At 36.9% G+C, this 25,058-nt stretch overlaps 2 protein-coding genes across 2 annotated transcripts in view; one reads left to right on the top strand and one right to left on the bottom strand.

Annotated features, from left to right (window-relative positions):
* Window positions 1–25,058, top strand: part of LOC6044693 — a 324,907-nt gene that overhangs the window by 108,367 nt on the left and 191,482 nt on the right.
* LOC6044690 (opsin-1) lies at window positions 1,760–3,169 on the bottom strand. Its single transcript, XM_001862130.2, has 2 exons — window positions 3,020–3,169; window positions 1,760–2,962 (listed from the first exon to the last, which is right to left on the bottom strand). Exon 2 carries the CDS (start codon window positions 2,941–2,943, stop codon window positions 1,837–1,839), a length of 1,107 nt encoding a protein of 368 aa, XP_001862165.2. The 5' UTR covers window positions 2,944–2,962; window positions 3,020–3,169; the 3' UTR covers window positions 1,760–1,836.

Raw genomic sequence — 25,058 nt, 5'->3', positions numbered from 1 at the left:
AGTCTGCACTTCACACCACCAACTATGTTGTTTCACCTGAGGTGGGCATCCTCGAACGTTGAGTGTGGAGCTCTTGGTACAAGACCAACTTTGTATCGGTTCATTATAAATTTATGCGAACGGTTTCTCGTCGGGCTGCAGTTCATTGGGCGGTGTGTTAAGCTTGTTGGGTTATGACGAAGACTAGGATTCGAACCACGTTTGAAACATTGAAGTTTTTGTCGAAAAGATTAAATGAAAAGAGACTGTACGCTGAATCACCGCACCCGGTTACGGTTGACAATACCCCAGATCACATCCTGGTCATCACACCCCGGCGTGACCTCGCAGCGCTCTTCTTACGACATCTCCCGGAGAGCGCGGTACGTGCCATTGTTGCGCAAAACGCAAACGGGTTGTCCAGTGTCGAAAACGCCGCCACTGCAGCACAGTCGAGGGCATTCTGTTATCACCAGCTTCAGAGCGGGAAGAGCTCGCCGGTGTTCAGCACGCAGAAAGATCGTTAGGCCACGATAGCTGCCGTCCAAACCAGGTGGGAACCCCGCACGGAGGCTTCCTGAAGACCTCAGCGGTCTTCTTTTTACGAGGCTTCCGACGAGACGTCGCAAGAGACACGCTGAAAAGTGTTTCAATTATAATTAAAGACGCATTTCCTACACCAGAGAGAAACTTTCCCTTTTATTACGAGCGCAGACCGGGTGGACTATGTAATTGTAGAGGGGGGAAGATGCGGTCGATGCGATAGAGTTGCAGCGCTAGGGTGTCCGGAGTTTGGGGGATAAATCTGATGTTTTCAGGGATATTTTTAGTCTCTTGGTTTCTTTTTGACGTTCCGAGAAAACGCGTTTCAATGTTTGACCTTGAATAAACAAAAAATAGAGCACGCAATTTAAAAAATAACAAACTCATTTTTATTGGTTGATTTTTGGAGTTTTTTTTTTTGAAAAGGTCCAATAAACCAAATTTCCAGTTTTTGCTTTTTGGGTGTTTGAGTCAGGGGTATTGAAAAACACCCAAAAAGCAAAAACTGAAAATTTGGTTTATTGGTCCTCTTAAAAAAAAACTCCAGATTTTATCCCAAAGTTTAGTTGAATTTGGTTGCCAGAGTTCCGAGTTATAATTACAAATGTTTACGGTAGTCGGGCATGTACGAGTGTCAAACGCGTTCTAACCTGAAATTCCTTTGGCTAGTTGTCGCACTTGCATCAATCTTCAGGGCTTTGTCAAGATAGCACGACAAGATTTAAACTTCTTTCATATAAAGAGTAACGGAATTTTTTAAAGGAATCTTGTAAGGTCAAAAGGCGAAGGTCAAAAAGCGACAAAATAGCACGACAACGACGACGTGCTGGCTGACTTCACTTCGATAGGTTGCGATGATTTAAGCGGATTGCAGTCTGGATTTCGTCATTGATACTCCACTGTTTTATGAGGATAAGGGAAAATCTCCACACTTCAAACAAGTTTCGCTTGGAGTTGGATGGTTTTAGGGACGGTTTAAGGTCTAGGATACGCTCTGAGCAAGCGTAGCGACCAAAACCTGCTGGCTGGCAGCGAAATTATGGGAAAGTAGATTGTAAAATCACTACGATGAACATTTTTATTAGTCTTCTATAAAGATGACCGTTTTTATGTAGAGATCTCTGGTTGTTGAAGATCAGGTTTAAAAACGAAACTGGGAATCTGAAATCGACAAGATTTTTTTTTTCGAAGATTCAGAGTTAGGAATGTGAACGTTCTAGATAAAAATGCCAGTTTTATCTATTGAAGATTTCAATTGCTATTTATCATCTATTTTTTCGTCTAAACAAAGATCCAGTGTGTGCTGTCTTGTACTTAAGCCTTCTCCTCTTCGGCGGTCGTCGCCACCGACTGGGAGTCGTTGGAAGAGTTGTCCGACTGGCACGACAGTCCCGGGTACCGTTGATACAGCGCAGCACGGTACTTCGGATGGCTGATACCATAGACAATCGGGTTGTAGACGGCGTTAGCCTTGGCGAACAGCGACCCCCAGATGGTGGCCAGCGGGCTGATCGGGGCAGCCTTGAAGATTCCGGTAAAGTTGATGACCAGGTACGGCGTCCAGGCCATGAACCACAGCGAAATGGTCATCAGAGCGACCTTGGCCAGCTTAATCTCGGCGCTGGTCTGCTGCGCTTCCGACGACCGCAGCGAGGCAACGTTCATCTTCTTGGCCTGTTCACGCATCTGTTCCTCGTGGGCGGAGACGGCCTTCAGGATGAAGGTATACGAGTAGATGATGGTGAACAGCGGCAGCCAGTACACGAAGATGGCGTAGACGATGATGTACGAACGGCTCAACCAGGTCTGGGTCAGGTAGTCAGTTCCGCAAGCGGTCATGTTACCCTCTGGGACGTACCGGTTCCATCCGAAGAACGGGGCCAGAGTCCAGAACAGTGCGAAAGCCCACACCATCAGGATCTTGACCATAGCGCCGCTGTTGGTCATCGGCTTCGCGGCAAGACCCTTCACAATCACGTTGTATCGGTCAAACGCAATCAAAGTCATGGTCCAGATCGAGGCACAGCCAAACAGCGATCCCAGGCAGGCGTACAGCTCGCAAGCGAAGGGTCCAAAGACCCAGGTCTGATGCCAGCAGTTGATCACCATCGGCGGTCCCATCGTAAACATCATCAGGAAATCCGAGAAGGCCAGATTGACCACCAGTAAGTTGGACGGGGTTTTGAGTGACTTGGTGCCGGTGAAGATCGAGATGACACAACCGTTGCCAATCATCGAGACCATTCCCAAACAGAAGATGGCGAATCCGAGGATCGAGTGCCACAGCGGGTTCATCGGCGGGAACTGATTCCAGTGGGGGTGCACCATGTGCAACATCTCCGGCGCGACCATGTCCACGACGGACATGTTGCCGGCCCCCGCCTGCCAGGCGTCGAAGTGCGGTTCTGCGAACGCTGCCATGCTTCCGATTGGTGAAGTTCTGTAAGGAGAAGAATATGATCAAGCAGCCGTCCCAAAAGCCGTGAGACAAACTTACACTTTCAAAGAAGTATTAATCTAACAACCGGTTTTCACTAAGTTTCGAACGGTTAAGTTAAGCCGAAGAAAATCGTCCTAGAACGAACTACTTCAGACTTAAGAACTGCACGTAGACGTACTGTTGGCTGCGCGGTTGGTCTACCCAAGGCAACTCGTTCTTTCCGGGGCAAATCTTCCGCTTTTATAGGTGCGCCTCGGGTGCTAATTGAGTTACGACATTGTTTTAAATTGAAAGAAAGGCGTTTTCCCGCACTCGTGAACTCCTTACCTTTTGGCGTCACAAGACGTTGGAATTTTAATCCTTTGCGCCATGGGCAGCTGAGAAATGCAGAAATCAATGTGCGTCACTACACTGGCTGTGGACTAATTTCTCTAAGCAACACTGATTGAGTGACTCTGTCTTTGACGACTCCGACCCCAAAAAGACCCAACTCCACAGCCCCGTCTACCAACACATGTCACAGGGGTTTGCTCATAGATCATGGGGTCACCTTTTTCTGGACACCCTACTGAACTCTCAACACTGTTGAATCACTTAGCGGACATTCCACGACAGTGACCTGTGGTGGTGGCAGGGCGGAAAAAGGGGGCGTTTACAGGTCAACCAGCCGGAGCGTCACTTTGACACAGGCGTATCACGATCCGCTCACAGAGGATGGACGATTACGCGCGAGGATCATCGTGTTACGAAATCTCAACCGCGTGAGGAACGTGCGCGGTGTGGAACGAACGGTAGTCTTAAAAGACGATTTAAAGGGGGTGCCGCCGCCTTGAGAAATGCCTCGAGTAATACGCGAAAAGTGTGTGCAAAAGCGCCGCCACTCGAAATTTGCCGTGTTGGTGAGCGATTAGTGCGTTATGGCATAGCATAGCAGCGCAAAGGCGCGCCCTGAATCCGTAACAGTCGATTATCAACAAACAATCATAAAGATGTTGATGAGGTGGACGTTTTGTAAGCGATTCCCGCGTAACGACATTCCGGGGATGCAGGGCAGTGTAACCTTGTTTTAAGTTATGATCAGTCAAATGATATTTATTAACGGGTTTGAAGTCCGTTCTCAGCTATTCTGATGGAAATTAAATTGCATTACAACTTATGACTCCATCACCGATATCTGCGCAATACTTGTTACAGTTAATTGCACCTTCGTGCGACGGGTTACAAAACCCGATCACGACCCGATCATCTGCTCCAAATCTACTCGTTCCCACGAGAATCTCGATTCAGATGAGTCACTTGTTGGTCATTAATCGCACACACACAGCACCATCATCCGCATCGCGTGGAACTCCATCAAAAGACAAAATCAAACACTTTGCACAAATCGTCGTCGTCGTTCCTCCAGTCCAGTCTCTCACGACGATCTCTCGTGTCACACTTGGACGAGCCTGCAGTTCAGCCGAGTCACACACCGCCATAATGGCGGTTTATTATTGTTTCATTTCGCATGTACTCTCATTGAATAATGTGCGCAATTTAATCGCATTACATCACACCTTTTGGCCAAGGTAACCCCCCATTCCAACCGTGGACTTCAAGTCGCCGTCAACCCTCCGATCCACTCGACCTGCATCGTCGCGGATCAATAAAACAATAAAATATTGCTCGCGATCTATTACACACGGAGGGACCCACCGTGGCATGACATTACCCGCCAATACCCTTCTTTTTCCACCTGTTTCACCTTCGCTTGGGAACGATGTCACTCTGGCGGAACGCTGGTTCTCAAAAATTGGCATGGAGGCCGTTTTTTTTCTTAATTCTGTCTGTGTAGGCTGATTTGGTGAATCTAGAGTAATGTAATTTGTAAATTTAGATAGAAATGTCGCTGCATATTGACTTAGAATTTTTAAATATCTAATCTAATCTAATCTAATCTAATCTAATCTAATCGAACACAATCGCAGCCAGTCCGAAGAAAGCATCCTGGAAGAACTTGCAGTTAGATTACGCCCCAAGTCCTTTCTTGTCAGTATTAATAATTGCAGTACATCCGAGTTACCACGAAAATGTATAGCAAAAATTAAAGCGGCCGGGCCTACTGCGTTGCATTAACCGCAGAGACAGATTCTGTGAACGGATCACATTTGACAGAATCATCAGGGGAGGAAGGATGCGTGGACATACCGTACCAAACGCTCCGAATCAGTTAGGTGTGGTGTGTTAGTGTAAATTGGCAAATTATTTTATTTTTAGGGGGAAGTGGGGGAGGGGAAATCGGGATTGGGAAATGGAAAAGTGGGAAAGGGATAGGAGGGTTATTTAATTTATAATATTATAATCTAGGAGAATATAATCAAATATCAAATAACACGGAAAGCTCTCACCAAGAAACAGTGAATCTTCAAAAACACAGCCAGGTGGTGGTGGTGTTCCGATAGTCTGACCAGGATCTTGACAGGACACAGGCCGGTCGGAAGTGTTCCTTTAGCACCGAATATCTCCACTCCCAACAAATATTTCCGGATGTTTCTCTGGTACCACAGCCTCTTGAAACGCTCTGGTAACGGCCTCCTCCAGCTTGGTTGAGCCCTTCCACTTACTTTTCATGTTCCTGATCCTTGGCAGTTCCGAACGATTTATTTAATTTTCAGCGAAATTCACTTCGACAACGGCATTTAGAAACAAAATTCCCATTTAACACAAAAAAAATCCTTATAAAAGAATGCATATAAAGGGAAAAAAATAAAATTTGTCAAAAATGACGCGGAGCGAAAAAGTTTTCCTACCGTCAGCACCGGTTGCTACGATCGAACCCCTGACTTAGATTTTTTTAATATCTGGAATTTAAATAACTTATGCTTGAATTCTTTACTAAAAGTCATCAGAATCAACAGTAAAGCAAAATAAAAAAAAATATATAAAAGAAATATGACGAAAACAAAAAAATAGTCAAGGTTTATCTGAATTATCAGAAGTTAGATTATCTGAAAACTGCACGTACAAAAACAAAAAGTTTTCCGATCCAGCTCAAAATTGGAATGGTGTTCCAATAAATTGATACTAGAGGGTGACGATTCTCGAGATTTTGAATTTACCGGGAGTCGAGAGATTAATTTTGAAATTGCCCGGGAATTTCCGAGAACGTGGAGTTTATTTAGCTTGGCAAAATAATTGATTTGCTGACAGAAATCCAAAATTACTAAAAAAAATTTATATTTGTATCAGTGTTGCAAATAAGTGATAAAAAAGCTATCAATTGATTATCTCTGCACCAGAAACATTCGAGAGTATAGCGTCCGTCAACATAGCTTGTAAGATCTCTTCTTGTTTTGCGTGATTCCCAGCGATGGCATTCTCTCTCTATCACTCCTGAGCAATTCTCTGAGATTTCGGCTATTCGATTTTTTTTGTATTTTTTAATCCAGCTGAAACTTTTTTGATGCCTTCGGTATGCCTAAAGAAGCCATTTTGCATCATTAGTTTGTCCATATAATTTTCCATACAAATTTGGCAGTTGTCCATACAAAAATGATTTATGAAAATTCAAAAAATCTGTATCTTTTGAAGGAATTTTTTGATCGATTTGGTGTCTTGGGCAAAGTTGTAGGTATGGATAAGGACTACACTGAAAAAAAATGATACACGGTAATTTTTTTTGGTGATTTTTAATTTATTTTTTTGTTACTAAAACTTGCAAAAATTTGCAAAAAAACACTATTTTTTTTATTTTTTAATATGTTTTAGTGGCATAAAATGCCAACTTTTCAGAAATTTCCAGGTAGTACAAAAAATCTTTGACCGAGTTATGAATTTTCGAATCAACACTTATTTTTTCAAAAAATCGAAATGTTGGTCCCAAAAATTTTTCAACTTCGTTTTTCGATATAAAATCAAATTTGCAATCAAAAAATACTTTAGCGAAATTTTCATAAAGTGCACCATTTTCAAGTTATAGCCATATTTAGGATTTTTTTTAAATAGTCGCTGTTTTCCTTTTTTTTAAATTAGTGCAATGTAATTAAGCTTATATCTGTAAGCCCATGAATCCAATTCAAAAGCTGTCAAAGGCAAACTTATGGGAAATTGGACGAGCTTTCCGGTAAAAATATTTTCGAGACTGAAAAATCTTGTCTGTCATATATAAAAAGCTAAAATACCACCAAAAAAGCTGTTTTTTAATATTTTTATTTTTAAAACCGCTGTATCCTTGCAAGGATTGGACTTAGGATAATGGTCAATATAAAGACTTTTATGTAAAATTGTCTGGAAAATCGATTCCTACTATCGGTTTATGCAAATTTTGACGTTTAGACCACTTTTCAAAAAAAAAAACAGTTTTAGTAAATGATTTTTGTATTTTTTTTAGGAGAGACATACCATCCTGCATTTTTCGTGAGTCTTTTTGTAACATTTTGGGCTATTTCCTCAAATTTTTGAACGAAAAATAATCGTGACTTCACCATAAAATTTAACTTTTAAACATAAAAATTTAAAATTCCCATAGAAGTGGCGTGCATTTTTCTTTCAGTGTATTTTTTTTCTTTTCAAAATGCCCTTCCAATTTCCTACAAGTTTGTCTTTGACCACTTTTTGGTACGATGCAACGGCTTCGAGATACAGTAATTTTTGAATTACAGAATACAAAAATATTTAAATAACTTACGCCCTTCTCAAATGTCATTTTCGAGTACAATCGGTTCCATATACACAAAAATGGCTTATATGGCCTTGGATAACATGCCTACAAAGTTTCACCAGGAATATTCCTGATTTGAGCTAGTATTGCTCTTTATCTAAAAAGAAACAAATTAACTATAGTGATTATTTGTTAGTTTATTATTAACATATTAAAGTTTAAACCCAAATTTCAAGGTTTTTTCTTGTTTGTGTCTCAAAACACAAACATGATGGTAAAAAATCTGGCTGCAGAGGAAAGTTAAATATTATTTGGTTGCAGAGAAAATCAATTATTTATTTGCCATTTAACATTAAGATTCTGAAAATTATTCCCTATCATTAACTTTAACTCCAAAATGATACACTCTATTTAAAATCGATTCAGTACTTTTAGATGGCAGAATTTAGCTTTGAAAGTATTTTTTTCCAAAATCAGGTTTTTCATAAAAACATATTTCTGAAAATAGATTTTGTGGCTGTGGCTCAAAAATGTGTTCCAAAATAAAAAAAAAACGTATTTTTGAAATCGCATTATTGGTGAAAAAACATTTAATGAAGGAATGAGTATTTTTTTAGAGTGTTACTTTTTTTCAATAGTCCTAACTATAGCCTAGAATTTCGCTGAAGATATCACATCCATCAGAAAATCCTACCTCAAGATACAGATTTTCAGTATCAAGGGCACATTTTTGTCCCTGTTATTGGCTCAAGTAATACCAAAATTTGGTATTCCTGTGTTATTTTTCCCTGCTCGGGATTGAATTTTTTTATGAATAACATTATGATGCAACAAAAAATCGAAGCATTTTAAATAATTTTACAAAATGTTTATACCCAACTTAAGAATTTATTACAATTTTATTTTGAATTACAACGACCCGTTCCTCTCTCTGCATCGTCATTGTGATACTGTCGTCGTCTTCCGTCGTCGACAATGACAATGATTCACGCCAATTAAGGCAAAATATTATAAATGATGAATGTGCGTGCAACCGGCAGCGGGTTTGAAGGAAGCCACCACCACCACCATCAGCCCCGCAGAACAGTCTCGATGATTTATGGCAGCGACTGCCGGCAATGGTTTTGCGTCCTCCTTCCAAGTCTTCAGTAGCATATCATTGCACGCAGAGCAATTGCAAGCCCCCTTCGCACCGCTTTCCCCTCTCTTCGACACAATCTGACGTAAGACAATGCGCGGTTACATGCACAAAGGGATCGCGCTCTTGTATTATGAGAGTGCATCGTTGCGCATGTTGTCGTGAGCTTCCTTCGAGTGCGATTTTGAGCTTTCGTTATGAGCGAGCGAACGAGCTTAACTTTCGGTTTCTGAAGGAGCAATTTCTCGTCGTAGGTGACAAGATAATTAATTCGAGCAAGTTGTCTTGGGAGAGGGAAGATTCAGAGCGTGAAAATGCTTAATTAGTGCTTGGCAGCACTCTGGAATGTGAAGAATTGCGTGTCAAGTGAGAAATATAGGGTGTTGAATTAAGATTGTAGATCAAATCAAATGAGATCAACACATCTAGCACACTACTACGTGCCAAAATAGTGCTGAATCGCATTACCGCAAACGCGAAAGTGCACTTCACCACGTTAATTGAAATAATGACGTCTAATGTTTGGACATTCAATTCCACTCCAACGACCAAAAGTGGTCAGTTTTGGCCGGGCCCCCTTGCCCAGAGCTGGGCCCTTCCTTTCAAATCAAATAATCTATAAATTAAATACCGACCACCGAGCTCCGGTCCGGCCCGGTCCGAAAAGTACAAGATTAAATGCAAACATTTGCTAACAGCATTTGGCACGGGTAGAAGTAGTGCACTATTCTGCCCGAGAGAGAGAGAGAGAGACCCCGCAGAACATAAAAGGCCACACTGGCTGGTGCTGCCGAGTTGTATCGTTTTCACGTGATCTTTGGCGGGGCTAAATGGCACAGAGCGCTGCCGAAAAGGAACGATACTTGATATATGGTTTGAATGTTTGAAGCATGGAACTCCGTGGCCAAGGTGTACCCGGAGAGGGGTGCCTAACCGGTACAAAAGTTGAAACCTTCCAGACATGGAAATAAAAAAATAACTTAAAATTTTATAATTAGATGATAAATTACAATAAAAGCACTTTTAACTTTTTACAAACAAATAATTATCTTTGTTGTTCCATTTTTCTATTTAAAAATATGCAAAAACTTCTTTTCTGTCTTGGTACTGCGGAACAACGCACAGTTCTTATTGTGTTGTTTCATATTTTTGAAACCGTGACAAAATTCTGTGATAAATACCGCCAAAATGTAGGCGAAGTAGCATAGACCGTTTCGTAATCTTCATTTAAATTCATGTTTCTTAAACTTTCAATCTCACAGTTTTCCGTGTTTGTAAGGTCATTACGAGCAGTTGTCTTCGAACGAAAAAATTATTCTCTTGCTTGGATTTTTGCCTTCCTCACCTCAATGAGGAAAGGCTATAAAATCACTCGAAAAATGAACTTCTTTATTAGACCTCGTAGACCCACCTTCACGTATACTTATCGACTCAGAATCAAATTCTGAACAAATGTCTGTGCGTGTGTCTGGATGTGAGTCCGTGCACCGAAAAATATGCACACGATTATCTCCGGATTGGCTGAACCGATTTCAACCGTTTTGGTCTCATTCGATCCGTCTTGGGGTCCCACAAGACCCTAGTTAATATTATGAAGTTTAGTAAAGTACTTCAAAATTCGAATAAAGTCCGGAAGATTATAAAAAGGGTGGTTTTTGTAAGAAAACCCGCCATGCTATGCATTTTTTGAAAGGTATTTAAAGACCTTTCCAACGAGCCCAAAGCGTTGAAGATCTGACAATCCTATAAAAAGTTATGAGCACATAAGCGTTATTTATGCACTTTTTGTAGGCCGGATCTCGAATATTTTGATGAAAACGTTGTCCGGATCCACCATGCGACCTGTCTTTTTTTTTTTTTTTTTTTTTTTAATTTATATTTATTCAAATTTCTTTTCCATGTACATTCATTCAGTTAAAATATTATTGAGTGTCCAATCACAAACGATGACTTTTCACCTCAATTTTAAATACTAGCAACTTTCATTTATTCATGAAATATTGTAGCTTTCGCTATTCAGTGATTTCAAATGTAGGAGGTCCTACATGTACAAAAGGGAAAAGGGATACCTTAAAACTAACTTATAAACTATATAAAGAGCGGATCAATGCAGCTGAAGACTGCAATGATTTTTGTCGAAATGCATCAATTATCTTATTGGACATAACATCCAAAGTGTCAACTTCGGCTAATTGATGAAGTTCACTGGTGCTGAACCAGGGAGGAAGTTTCAGAATCATTTTCAGAATTTTGTTCTGAATCCTCTGAAGTTTTTTCTTCCTGGTTAAGCAACAGCTTGTCCAGATCGGCACAGCATAAAGCATGGCAGGTCTGAAAATTTGTTTATAAATTAACAGTTTATTCTTGAGACAAAGTCTAGAATTCCTGTTTATAAGTGGATACAAACATTTAATATATTTGTTACATTTAACCTGGATACTTTCAATGTGATCCTTGTAAGTAAGGTTTTTGTCAAAACCAAGTCCAAGATATTTCACTTGATCCTCCCACTTTAAATTTACCTCATTCATCTTTATAATGTGATGACTTTTGGTTTAAGAAAATCAGCCCTTGGTTTGTGAGGGAAAATAATAAGTTGAGTTTTTGCAGCATTTGGAGTAATTTTCCATTCTTTCAAATAAGAATTGAAAATATCCAAGCTTTTGTAATCTTCTTGTGATGACACGAAGGCTTCTGCCTTTGGCGGAGATGCTTGTGTCATCAGCAAAAAGTGATTTCTGACATCCTGGGGGCAAATCAGGCAAGTCAGAAGTAAAAATATTGTATAAAATTGGACCCAAAATGCTTCCTTGAGGGACGCCAGCACGTACAGGTAGTTGATCAGATTTGCTATTCTGATAACATACCTGCAGAGTACGATCCGTCAAATAATTTTGAATAATTTTCACGATATAAATCGGAAAATTAAACCTTTTCAATTTCGCAATCAAACCTTTATGCCAAACACTGTCAAATGCTTTTTCTATGTCTAGAAGAGCAGCGCCAGTAGAATAGCCCTCAGATTTGTTGCTTCGAATTAAATTTGAAACTCTCAACAACTGATGAGTAGTTGAATGCCCAAGGCGAAATCCAAACTGCTCATCAGCGAAAATTGAATTTTCATTAATGTGCGTCATCATTCTATTAAGAATTATTCTTTCGAATAATTTACTAATAGATGAAAGCAAACTAATGGGCCGATAGCTTGAGGCTTCAGCAGGATTTTTATCCGGTTTCAAAATCGGAATTACTTTGGCATTTTTCCAACTACTGGGAAAATATGCCAAATCAAAACATTTGTTGAAAATTTTGACCAAGCAACTTAAAGTTGCTTCTGGTAATTTTTAATTAAAATGTAAAAATGCCATCCTCACCAGGGGCTTTCATATTTTTAAATTTTTTGATAATAGATTTTATTTCATTCAGATCCGTATTAAAAACTTCATCTGATGAAAATTCTTGTTCAACAATATTCTGAAATTCTATTGAAATTTGATTTTCAATAGGACTCAAAACATTCAAGTTGAAATTATGAGCACTCTCAAACTGCTGAGCAAGTTTTTGAGCTTTTCCCCATTAGTTAATAGAATATTATCACCATCTTTTAAAGAAGGGATGGGTTTTGAGGTTTCTTAAGAACCTTTGAAAGTTTCCAAAAGGTTTGGAATAAGGTTTAATTTGTTCGACATCTCTTGCGAACTTTTCATTTCGCAGGAGAGTGAATCTGTGGTCAATAACCTTTTGCAAATCTTTTGAATTCGCTTCAGTGCAGGATCACGAGAACGTTGATACTGTCTTCGGCGAACATTTTTCAGACGAATCAGAAGCTGAAGATCGTCATCAATAATGGGAGAATCAAATTTGACTTGGACTTTAGGAATAGCAATATTCCTAGCATCCAAAATTGCATTAGTTAAAGATTCCAAGGCTGAATCAATATCAGCTTTGGTTTCTAAAACAAAATCATGATTTAAATTATTCTCAATATGATGCTGATACCTGTCCCAATTAGCTTTGTGGTAATTAAACACAGAACTATTGGGTCTGGTAACTGCTTCATGAGAAAGTGAAAAAGTTACTGGAAGATGATCAGAATCAAAATCAGCATGAGTCACTAAAGGACCACAATACTGACTTTGATTTGTCAACACCAAATCAATTGTTGATGGATTTCTAACAGAAGAAAAGCAAGTTGGCCCATTCGGGTATAAAACCGAATAAAGACCAGAAGTGCAATCTCTGAACAGAATTTTACCATTGGAATTTACTTTTGAATTATTCCAAGATTGGTGTTTGGCATTAAAATCACCGATGATCAAAAATCGAGATCTATGCCGAGTAAGTTTATTCAAATCCCCTTTGAAATAATTTTTATTTTCCCAGTGCATTGGAATGGCAAATATGCAGCTGCAATCATAATTTTCCCAAAAGAAGTTTCAAGTTCAATGCCCAAACTTTCAATAACTTTTAACTTAAAGTCACGTAACGTGCTATAAGTCATACTACGGTGGATAACTATTGCAACTCCACCGCCATTTCGATTCATTCGGTTATTAGTTATAACTTTATAATCTGGATCACTTTTCAAATAAGTGCCAGTTTTTAAAAATGTTTCGGTTATAACAGCAACATGCACGTTATGAACTCGTAAAAGTTGAAAAATTCATTTTCTTTCGCTTTTAAAGAGCGAGCATTAAAATTCATAATATTGATGGAATTACTTAGATCCATGATTAAACTTCAGGGTAAGAACAACATCATTCGCAAATTTTAATCCAATCTGGATTGCTTCCATCATGGATGTAGCATTACTCATTGTTTGAATCAAACCAAACAGTGAGTTTTGCAAAAAAGTCATTTTTTCAAACGTAACATCGCCGAGATCAGAAGATCCCAAAGCGTTGCCAGCAGAAAAATTTTCAAATGAGATTTGAGGTACCTGCCCAATTTCAGAAAGATTGGTAGAGGATTTAAAATTCGTGGATGAACCCGAACCCGAAACGACGTTAGCATAAGAAATGCCATTGTTGTTACCTAACTTTTCCACGGTAGGGGTATTTCTAGCATTGTTCGAGTGAGACAGCACGAACGTTTGATTTAAAGATGCAGGTACAACCTGACTTTGAGAAAATTTCGGTTTGGATTTCGGCTGATGCTTAGCACGAGAATCCAAAACCTTTTTCTGATGGGGCAATCCCAGAAATTTGATTTGTGATTTCCACCACAATTTGCACATTTAAATTGGGTGACTTCTTTCACGGGACAATTGTCCTTGTCGTGAGAAGAATCCCCGCAAACCATGCATTTTGGAACCATGGCGCAATGATCAGTACCGTGACCGAATGCCTGGCAACGCCGGCACTGGGTCAGATTCTGGCCATTACCGCCATGTTTCTTAAAATGCTCCCACTTTACCCGTACATGGAACAAAAACTGAACTTTGTCCAAAAGTTTCAAATTGTTGATTTCATTTCTGTTGAAATGAATCAGATAAAATTGTGAAGTCAAACCAAAGCGAGAAATATTCCCGTTTGATTTTTTCTTCATTGGTATTACTTGGGATGGGGCAAAGCCAAGCAACACCTTAAGTTCGTTTTTGATCTCATCCACCGACAAGTCGTTGGAGAGACCTTTCAAGACCGCCTTGAATGGCCGAGCATTCTTGGTCTCATACGTGTAGAAATTGTGTTTGTGGTTTTCAAATAACCAACAAAAGTTTGGTGATCTTGTAAAGATTCCGTCAACAAGCGACATTCTCCTCTTCGACCAAGCTGGAACGAAACCTTCAAATTGCAAGTTTCCTTGCAATTCTTCAGTTGCGTTCGAAAGCTGGCCAAATCGGAGACGGAAGTCACAACAATTGGCGGAGCCTTTACTCGTTTCTCGACGGCAGAAGGCTCAGTACGAGGAGAAGGTTCTTGTCATCAGTTTCGGATAAAACACCGAAACTGTTTGTCAATGGAATTGGAGGATTGACCTCACATTCAGAATCAGAATCAGACCTCAGAAGAGGCTGTTTTCTTTTTCTGTTTCCGTTAGCCGGTTTAGCGTTCAAACGCTTCACCGACGTAACGACCAAATCTTCAGAAGATTTGCGTTTACCTTTGTTTTGACGCATTTTGCAAGCAAAGTTCTCTTTAAAAGATGGCTTCGTTTGTAAAATACAACAAAATTTCAGGCGGGGTTAGTCTTGAAAAGACTGTTTAGAATTTTGGAAAATAACTCAGGTAGTCTTTAAAAAGACTGTGAATTTTGTTTTGAAATAACTCTGAGCTTAGGTAGTAAAAAAAATACCGCAGCTCTAGTGTCCGTTCACCACGAAGGTTCGCAAGACACTGATGCGACCTGTCTTGGTATAGGTAATCAAAAGACCTTTCCAATGAGCCTAAAACGTTGAAGATCTGATAACCCTATCAAAAGTTATAACCACTTAAGTGTTTTTTATACACTTTTTTAGGCCGGATCTCAGATATTTTGTTAAAAATACGTCTTATTTATACACTTTTTTGAGGCTCTGTAGTGTATTAACCTTATGAATGTAGGGAAGGCACCACCCACCTAAGGGTGGATTAAGAAACGTTTTTAAATTAAATTTAAAGTGTTTCGTTTGCACTTTGCCTGCTTAGTTTATCTTCCTGTTGATTTATCATGATTTTTTTTAATTTTTCTTAGTTTTTCTTAAAAAAAAAGAAAAAAAAATGAGATGCACAATGATGCGCTCTCGCTATACCTCGATCATTGCTGAAGGGTAAAATTAAAAAAGGGTAAAATTAAGTGAGTTTTTTTTTTGCGATTTCGCGGAACATATTGTCCATTACAATATTCAATGAATTGGAGATGATTGATTGTACATTTCCAGCAAAATTTTTTTACTGCACGAATTCAAGAGTGGAAATTTAACAGCGTTTTTCAAAACTTTAATTTTTAAAATTTTGAAATCTTTGTAAAATTAGTAATTTATAAATTGTTGATTTAGAGGTACGATAACTTGATCAGGTCAAGGAAGACACTTGAGGAAATTAGGAAATTTCACAGGATCCAAGATAATAAATTTCTTTAAAAAAAAACGACGAAAAAGTTGCAATAACGTGAGGAAAATTAGCAAAATATTTGAATATTTGGATATAAACGAAGTTTTTTATTCAATTTGTTTAAAATACAAAACATGATAAACTCAAATTTACTATGCATTTTGGATAACCATTTTCAGGAATAATCAAAAAATTCCTATTAATAACATTTCAAATAATCAAATTTCTTTTTTGTCTAAATTGACGAAAATATACGAAATTTCATCACACTTATTTGACTCATTCATACATACTTACTCACTTTCGATGAAGATGACGTTAAGGATTTATTTCCTTTTGGAGATTTTTGAACATATTTAATTTATGAAATCTCTGTAAAATTGAAATAGCTCAATCATAAATTCAGCTGATGAAAATCCGGCGAAATTTCACAACATTGAAACAATTAATTTTTCCAATAGACAATTTGTGTCGGGGAGTTTTTTTTTGTATCTTGAACTACTGCTTACTTGTTTAAATACTTGTTGGCACATGATTATGCTAAAATATTTCGTTTTTGCGTTTATTTTAAGGATTATTTAGAATACCGTGAAATCGCCGTGAAATTCCAAAGTTTTGTAAATGGCATTTATTGCTTAAGAGCGAGTCCACGAACAGGGCATACCCCTTTGTATGGGACGTCGTTTGGACCTCACCAACCTGCCTGTAATTTTCAGAGGCTGTTTGTACATATTAAACTAGCATCTGGCCAAAATATGAGCACTCTAGGTCAACGGGAAGTGGGGCAAATCAAGACACAAAGTTTGAAGGTTCAAAAACGTAAAAAATCTTTAAAAGGCTATAACTTAGGCAAAATTCAAATTAATTCAAAAATTCAAAATGCATCTTAAAGGGCTTTAAAAATGCAATAAAATACAGGGTAGAACATCTAAATTGGTTAATTCTAAAGGGAGTTATTGGCATTTTAGTGAAAAAATAGCATAATTTTCAAACTCAAATAAAAAAGTGTTCTATCCAGATATCAACTCGGATTGTATGGAACATTTGGAACTACCATCTGAGACTGAGAACGCTTTGGGTAAGGCAGTTTAACATATTGAATAGACACTTTTACTTTTAGTGAATTTTTTGGTTGTAAATTTTTGCTCGGGGGACCCCTTAGATCCCACTTTCTGGTGATAATTTTATCATATTCGTGTTCCTGAGACAATTTCACAATAGAAACATACATAAAAATTTACATTATCATCCATTTTAACCCTTTAAAAAATGAAAGATAAAAAAAATTAAGAAGCTGCTTTTTCTGGTGTCATCTAGTATCCTTGGAAACGAACTTGATTTTCAATAAATGTGAATCAAAGTTTTTTTTTTAATTTTCATTTTTAAAGGGTAAAAATGGATGAAAACAAATATTTTTATGCATGTTTCTAATGTGAAATTGTCTCAGGAACACGATTATGATTAAATTATCACCAGAAAATGGGATCTAAGGGGTCCTCCGAGCAAACATTTACTACCAAAAAATTCACTAAAAGTAAAAGTGTCTATTTGATATGTTGAACTGCCTTACCCAAAGCGGTCTCAGTCTCAGATGGTAGATGGTAGATGTCCCCTACAAGCTGCAGGTCGAACCGAGTTGATATCTGGATGGAACACTTTTTTATTTGAGTTTGAAAATTATGCTATTTTTTCAATAAAATGCCAATAACTCCCTTTAGAATTAATCAATTTGGATGCTCTAGCCTGCATTCTAAACCCTTTAAGATGTATTTTGAATTTTGAAATTAAATTGAATTTTGCCTAAGTTATAGCCTTTTTAAGATTTTTTACGTTTTTGAACCTTCAAACTTTGTGTCCCGATTTGCCCCACTTCCCGTTGACCTAGAGTGCTCATATTTTGGCCAGATGCTAGTTTAATATGTACAAACAGCCTCTGAAAATTTCAGGCAGATTGGTGAGGTCGATGCGAGATGGGTATGCTTTGCTCGTGGACTCGCTCTTAATACTCCAAAATTTTAATTAAATAAAAAGTCACGATGACGTGCTATCTCTTTTCTTCTAAAAAATAATAATTGATAACAAATATTAAAAAATAAGACTTTAGAAGATTCAGACAAAATAACATCATATAATATGTTACGAGCAGATATTTCAATTTTGTTGATTTGTTACAATTTGGATATTGGGTAATTCTCCGCCAACTCACACAGCAGTTGCCCCGACCCCTCTTCGATTTGCGTGAAACTTTGTCCTATGGGGTAACTTTTGTCCCTGATCACGAATCCGAGGTCCGTTTTTTGATATCTCGTGACGGAGGGGCGGTACGACCCCTTCCATTTTTGAACATGCGAAAAAAGAGGTGTTTTTCAATAATTTGCAGCCTGAAACGGTGATGAGAGAGAAATTTGGTGTCAAAAGGACTTTTATGTAAAATTAGACGACCGATTTGATGGCGTACTCAGAATTCCGAAAAAAACGTATTTTTCATCAAAAAAAACACTAAAAAAGTTTTAAAAATTCTCCCATTTTCCGTTACTCGACTGTAAAAAACTTTGGAACATGTTATTTTATGGGAAATTTAATGTACTTTTCGAATCTACATTGACCCAGAAGGGTATTTTTTCATTTAGAACAAAAATTTTCATTTTAAAATTTCGTGTTTTTTCTAACTTTGCAGGGTTATTTTTTAGAGTGTAACAATGTTCTACAAAGTTGTAGAGCAGAAAATTACAAAAAATTTAATATATAGACATAAGGGGTTTGCATATAAACATCACGAGTTATCGCGATTTTACGAAAAAAAAGTTTTGAAAAAGTTGGTCGTCATCGATCATGGCCGTTCATGGTCACCCGCGACAGACACGGACGACGAAACAAAGAGAAACGCAAAAAGTAACTTTTTCAAAACTTTTTTTTCGTAAAATCGCGATAACTCGTGATGTTTATAAGCAAACCCCTTATGTCTATATATCAAATTTGTTGTAATTGTCTGCTCTACAACTTTGTAGAACATTGTTACACTCTAAAAAATAACCCTGCAAAGTTAGAAAAAACACGAAATTTAAAAATGAAAAATTTTGTTCTAAATGAAAAAATGACCCTTCTGGGTCAATGTAGATTCGAAAAGTACATTAAATTTCCCATAAAATAACATGTTCCAAAATTTTTTACAGTCGAGTAACGAAAAATGGGAGAATTTTTAAAACTTTTTTAGTGTTTTTTTCGATGAAAAATACGTTTTTTCGGAATTCTGAGTACGCCATCAAATCGGGCGTCTAATTTTACATAAAAGTCCCTTTGACACCAAATTTCTCTCTCATCATCGTTTCAGGCTGCAAATTATTGAAAAACACCTCTTTTTTCGCATGTTCAAAAATGGAAGGGGTCGTACCGCCCCTCCGTCACGAGATATCAAAAAACGGACCTCGGATTCGTGATCAGGGACAAAAGTTACTCCTTAGGACAAAGTTTCACGCAAATCGAAGAGGGGTCGGGGCAACTTTTCCCGATTTCGTGTGAGTTGGTAGAGAATTACCCTATTAGATTTTAATTATTCACATTTCAGAACAATAAAAACAAAACAACGAAAATTCCCTTTGAATATTCATTTCATTTACTAAATAAAAATTTGGAAAAGTCTTCGAATACATTCATTTAAAATATTTTTGAATTGTTTGTTGCAAAGTTATTTTTGTTTATTGAAAAACCATTCAAGATTAAAGAAGAATAAAAAAAAGTTTCGAAAAATAATTTAAACATTTTTTTAAAATTCGGGTGACTTTGATAGTCATTGAGTGTCTTATTAATTTAAGCCTAAAAGTGTTTTAATTGTATTGAGTGCATAATTGGCAAAGGGAGCGCGTGGTCGTAAAAATATTCGGAGTGAAAAGTGATTTTATTTGTGTGTGCCTTTTGTTTCGCATTTTTGTCGAAAATTTGACGAAAACTCATTTGATATTGAGATGGATTATGTTGCCATAACTATCATTTTTTTAGCATTACTTAACATTTTACTTGTTCTACTGAAAATGTCTTTTTTAAAAATGATTTTTTTAATTCTGTTTAAATAACTCTTAAAACTTGAAACTTTTTTTTACTGTTCTTTGTATATAATTGTTCAAAGAATCCAATTATGCATTCAGTTTTCCAATTTGATTTCATTTTCATTTAAGTATTTGAATGATCCTATTCATATTTTTTCTTCTCGACCAAGCTCGGTATTTTACCACTCCGTTAGTATTCAATTTGAAAAAAGTCAACCTAACAATGTCACCCCTGTGCTATTTTTTACATTTCATTAAAAAAACTTACTTTTCATGATACTCTATAGTGATGAAATAGTCTACTAATCATCACCAAAAATATTAGTTTATTATGGCTTATTGAGTATATAAACTTTACTTGTAACATAAAGTAATGCTTTTCGACACTGTTGTGGTTTTTGACGTCACCGTCTTATTTTTGTCAAAACTAATTTCTCTTGAACCTGAGAACCCCTGACAAGCGGGCCCATCTGAACCAGCAACAACTCGGCATTCACAATCCAAGAGGTAACTCCTTCAGTCTGATACACCTCGGATTCGGATTCGAAAAGCGAACCCCCTAGATTCCGGGGTTGAGCTAAATTCTCCCTCAACTCAGCAGCAATACACATCACACACACACACAGCGAGAGTTTGGTCGTCGAATCACGAGCCCCGCGTCAGTTAAAGCGGCGAGTTCATTTGCCCACCACCCTATCAAAACCGCCAAAGGTCGAACGAGTGAGTGGGTGGGTGGTGCATTGGGTTGCGGCACGTGAAAGGGGTACCGTTTGCTGCAGTAAACGCCAACTTTGCAAAGTGAGGGTTGTTGGGGGTGGTGGGGGGGAGACCATTTTACCCCGTGTCCGTGTTACTAATGATGTGCCTTTTGGAGGGAGTAGTTAAAAGGAAGAAGAGGTAAAAAGAGAGCACCATTCACCTAGAGATGGAGGGAAATGCAGTCAATGCAGTAACTCTTAAGGGCTAAGTGAAAGACCGAGCTCCGATTTTTGTCGTTTTGTGCTTGCTACATATCGCTCTCCCCGCGCGCTGCTCTCTCTCTCTATTCTCTCTCGCCGTCTGCACCGTGCTGCCAGCATGGCGTTAGGCATATTTTTGTGCCGCATGAACGTGATACCAATAATTATGCCGTTGATTCCATATTACTTCGGATGTAAAAATCTTCAATTATTATTTCAAGAACATTGTGAAGATTTTTGTATTCCAGTACTATAAATTATTACAAAAATATTTAAATACTTCAAAAAATCGTGCATTGTTCGAGAACTTGATTTTAATAGCAATGACCCCCAAAGTTTTTGTTTGCATAATGTTTCATCAAGCGTTGGAAACATATTTCAAAAGCAATCTGAAGAGTTTTGTATTCAAATACTACAAAATATTACAAAAATACGTAAAATACAGTAAAATTCAAACATTGTTCTAGAATTCAACTGTTATCGTGACGGCCCCCACAGTTTCTAATGGCAAAATGATTCCTCAAGTGTTAGATACATATTTCTGAAATAATCTGAAGAGTTTTGTATTCAAGTACTACAACATTTTACAAAAATACGTAAATACAGTAAAAAAACGTACATTGTTCATGAACCTGATTTTTATAGCAATGATTCCCAATGTTTTTGTTTGCATTATGTTCCATCAAGCGTTGGAAACATATTTCAAAAGCAATCTGAAGAGTTTTGTATTCAAATACTACAAAATATTACAAAAATACGTAAAATACAGTAAAATTCAAACATTGTTCTAGAATTCAACTCTTATCGTGACGGCCCCAACAGTTTCTAGTGGCAATATGTTTCCTCAAGTATTAGATACATATTTCTGAAATAATCTGAAGAATTTTGTATTCAAGTACTACAACATTTTACAAAAATACGTAAATACAGTTAAAAATGTACATTGTTCGAGAACCTGATTTTTATAGTGATGACCCTCAATGTTTTTGTATGAAAAATATTTTCTCAAGTGTTAGAAACATATTTGTAAAATAATGTGAAGAGTTTTGTATTCAAGCACTACAAAATTTTACAAAAATAAATAAATTGTTCGCTCCTCACATTGTCTTGACGTTCTCGATTGCGAGATTCCTACTCGAAACTAGGTGTCAAAAGGCTTGGTTGTTGAGGCAATTGCAAACCGCTTTTACACCTTAGCTTCCACCTACCCCGGAATTCGAACTTACAACCTTTGTATTATGAGTTCAACAGCCTACCAGCGACTCCATCGAGACGGGACCCACGGAGACGAATTCTACACCTGGACTGAGCTAACGACCTTACCTCCAAGTTAGACCGGGGCCAACATTTACTTCCCCGTCCAACGGAAGGCGTGACCGAGATGTCATCTGGGATCGAACCAAGGCCGACTGGGTGAGAGGCAACCACGCTTATCCCTACACCACGGTCTCGGCGAAATTTTACAAAAATACGTAAAAACAGTGAAAATCCTAAAGTACGTACTGTATGTGTGATTGATTTTTATAGCAATGACCCCAAAGTTTTTGGTTGCCTAATGTTTCATCAAGTGTTGGAAACATATTTCAAAAGCAAACTGTTTTGTATTCAAATACTACAAAATATTACAAAAATACGTAAAATATAATAAAAATTAAACATTGTTCTAGAATTCGACTTTTAACGTGACGACCCCCATAGCTTTTAGTTGCAAAATGTTTCACCAAGTATTAGATACATGTTTCTAAAAAAAAACTGATGAGTTTTTTATTCAAGTGCTATAAATTATTACAAAACAGTGTTCTTGAACTCAATTTTTATCGCGATGATTTCCACATTTTTTATTTGAGCATGTTTCTTCAAATGTTTGCAACATATTTCTAAAATAATCTGAATAGTTTTGTAATCAAGTACTACAAAATATTACAAAAATACGTAAATACAGTAAAAATTGTACATTGTTCGAAAACCTGATTTGTATGGCAATGACTCCAAAAGTTTTGGATTCAAAATGTTTCCTCAAGTGTCAGAAACAAATTCCTAAAATAAATTGAAGAGTGTTGTAATCAAGTTCAACAAAATATTACAAAAAAAAACGCAGAATAGAGTTAAAAATCAAAAATTGATCTCGAACTCGAATTTATCTTTATGAGCCCAACAGTTTTTGGTTGCAAAATGTTTCATCTAGTGTTGGAAACATATTTTTAAAACAATCTGAAGAGTTTTGTACTGAAATAATTTAAATTATAGCAAAAATACGTAAAATACATAAAAATCCGAAATTGTTCTAGTACTAACATTTTATCGCAATGATCTTTAATTGAAACATGTTTCTTCAAATGTGGGCATCATATTTAAAAAAAAATCTGAAGAGTTTTGATATCAAGTACTACAAAATATTACAAAAAATTACAAAAATATAACAAAATTCAAACATTGTGCAACAATTCGACTTTTATCGTGACGACCCCCAAAAAATCAATTGCAAAATGTTTCATCAAGTATTGGAAATATATTTCTGAAATTATGTGAAGAGTTTTGTATTCAAGTACTACAAATTATTAAAAATATGCGTAAATACAGAAAACAATCAAATATCATTCTACAATTCGACAATTCTAAACAACCCTACAATATGATGATCTCCACATTTTTTTATTGTAGCTTATTTTTCAAATGTTTGCAACATATTTCTAAAATATTCTGAAAAGTGTTGTATTCAAGTAATACAAAATATGTACATTGTTCGAGAACCTGATTTTTAAAGCAATGACCGCCAATGTTTTTGATTGCAAAATGTTTCAACAAGTGTTGGAAACGCATTTTTAAAATAATCAAATAATAAAAAATATTACAAAAATACATAAAATACAACAAAATCAAACATTTTCTAGAATTCATCTTTTATGGTGACGAACCCCACAGTTTTTAGTTGCAAAATGTGTCAGCAAGTATTAGATAAATATTCCTGAAAAAAACTGTGAGTTTTGTATTCGAGTACTATAACTTATTACAAAACATTGTTCTAGAACTCAATTTTTATCGCGATATTGAAGTACTATAAATTGTTCCAAAAATACGAAAATACAGTAAAAGACCAAACATTGTTCAAGATCTCGATTTTTATCGTAATTAACTCCACAATTTTTGGTTGGAATATATTTTTAAAATGTTTGCAACGTATTTCCCAAGTAAAGATTTTTTATTCTTTTCTATAAAGTTTAACTCACTGAGGTATAAACATATTTTTCAACTATTTATTATTGTGGGCTATATTAGAGATCAAAGATATATTTCGAACACCATATTAAGAAATATTTGATTTTTTTCAAATTTCTCGATAATATCAGTGAAATATCGGGCAAATCTAAATAATGGCTGAAAATTTATAGTTGGCTTCCTTATCCCAAAAAGAGTTATTTTCTACGAAATCAGCCAATTTCGACCTTTTTTGTATTTTTTTATTTGGCTCAAACTTTGTGGAGACCTTCGCTATGACCAAAGATGCTATTTTGTGTCATTGGTTCTCCCATGCAAGACCCCATACAATTTTGGCTGCTGTCTGTACTAATATTAAAAATCTGTAACTTTTGAGTGAATTTTCTGATCTTCGGCAAAGTTGTAGGTATTGTTGATGATTATTGAGAAAAAATTGATACACGGAAAAAATCACCGATTTTTTTCACAAAAATTAAATGTCCCAAAAATTTATTTTTAGATTTTCGAGAATTGATATGTTTTAGGAGACAAAAACTGCAACTTTTGAGTCATAGAGAAGTATGGTTAAAAAAATTGCCGCCGAGTTATACACTTTTGGAAAATAGTGATTTTTAGAAAAAATCGAATTTTATACAAAAAAAAATGACCTAATTCATTATGTAAAATTGAATTCGCAATCAAAAAGTACATCACAATTTTTTTATAAAGGGCTCCGTTTTCAATATAGCCACCGAAAGTTTGATTTTAGCGAAACATTTGAAGTTTCTCGATTTTTAAAAACAGTGATCATGAGTAAAAAGCAAAGCAATCCACTTTAACGACCCCCGGGTCTTTTGTGGGCTCTGTTGCAAGTTTCTACTCATTTCTAGGCGTCCGAAGGTTATGTGTGGTGAGTCACCCAAAACCTCTTTTACGCAAATGGACCGACGTTTTACTTCCCCATCCGATAGAAGACCAGAAGGATAAGGCGGGAATCGAACCCGCACCCCATAGCAACTTAGGGATCGGCAGCCGAAGCCGCTAACCAAACAACCCATCATTTTCGAATGTCGATATCTCAGCAACCAATT

Source organism: Culex quinquefasciatus, chromosome 3, assembly GCF_015732765.1.
Source record: "Culex quinquefasciatus strain JHB chromosome 3, VPISU_Cqui_1.0_pri_paternal, whole genome shotgun sequence".
Lineage (NCBI taxonomy): Eukaryota > Metazoa > Arthropoda > Insecta > Diptera > Culicidae > Culex > Culex quinquefasciatus.
The sequence above is the reverse complement of the archived record's forward strand: the minus strand, read 5'-3'. Positions and strand labels throughout refer to the sequence as shown.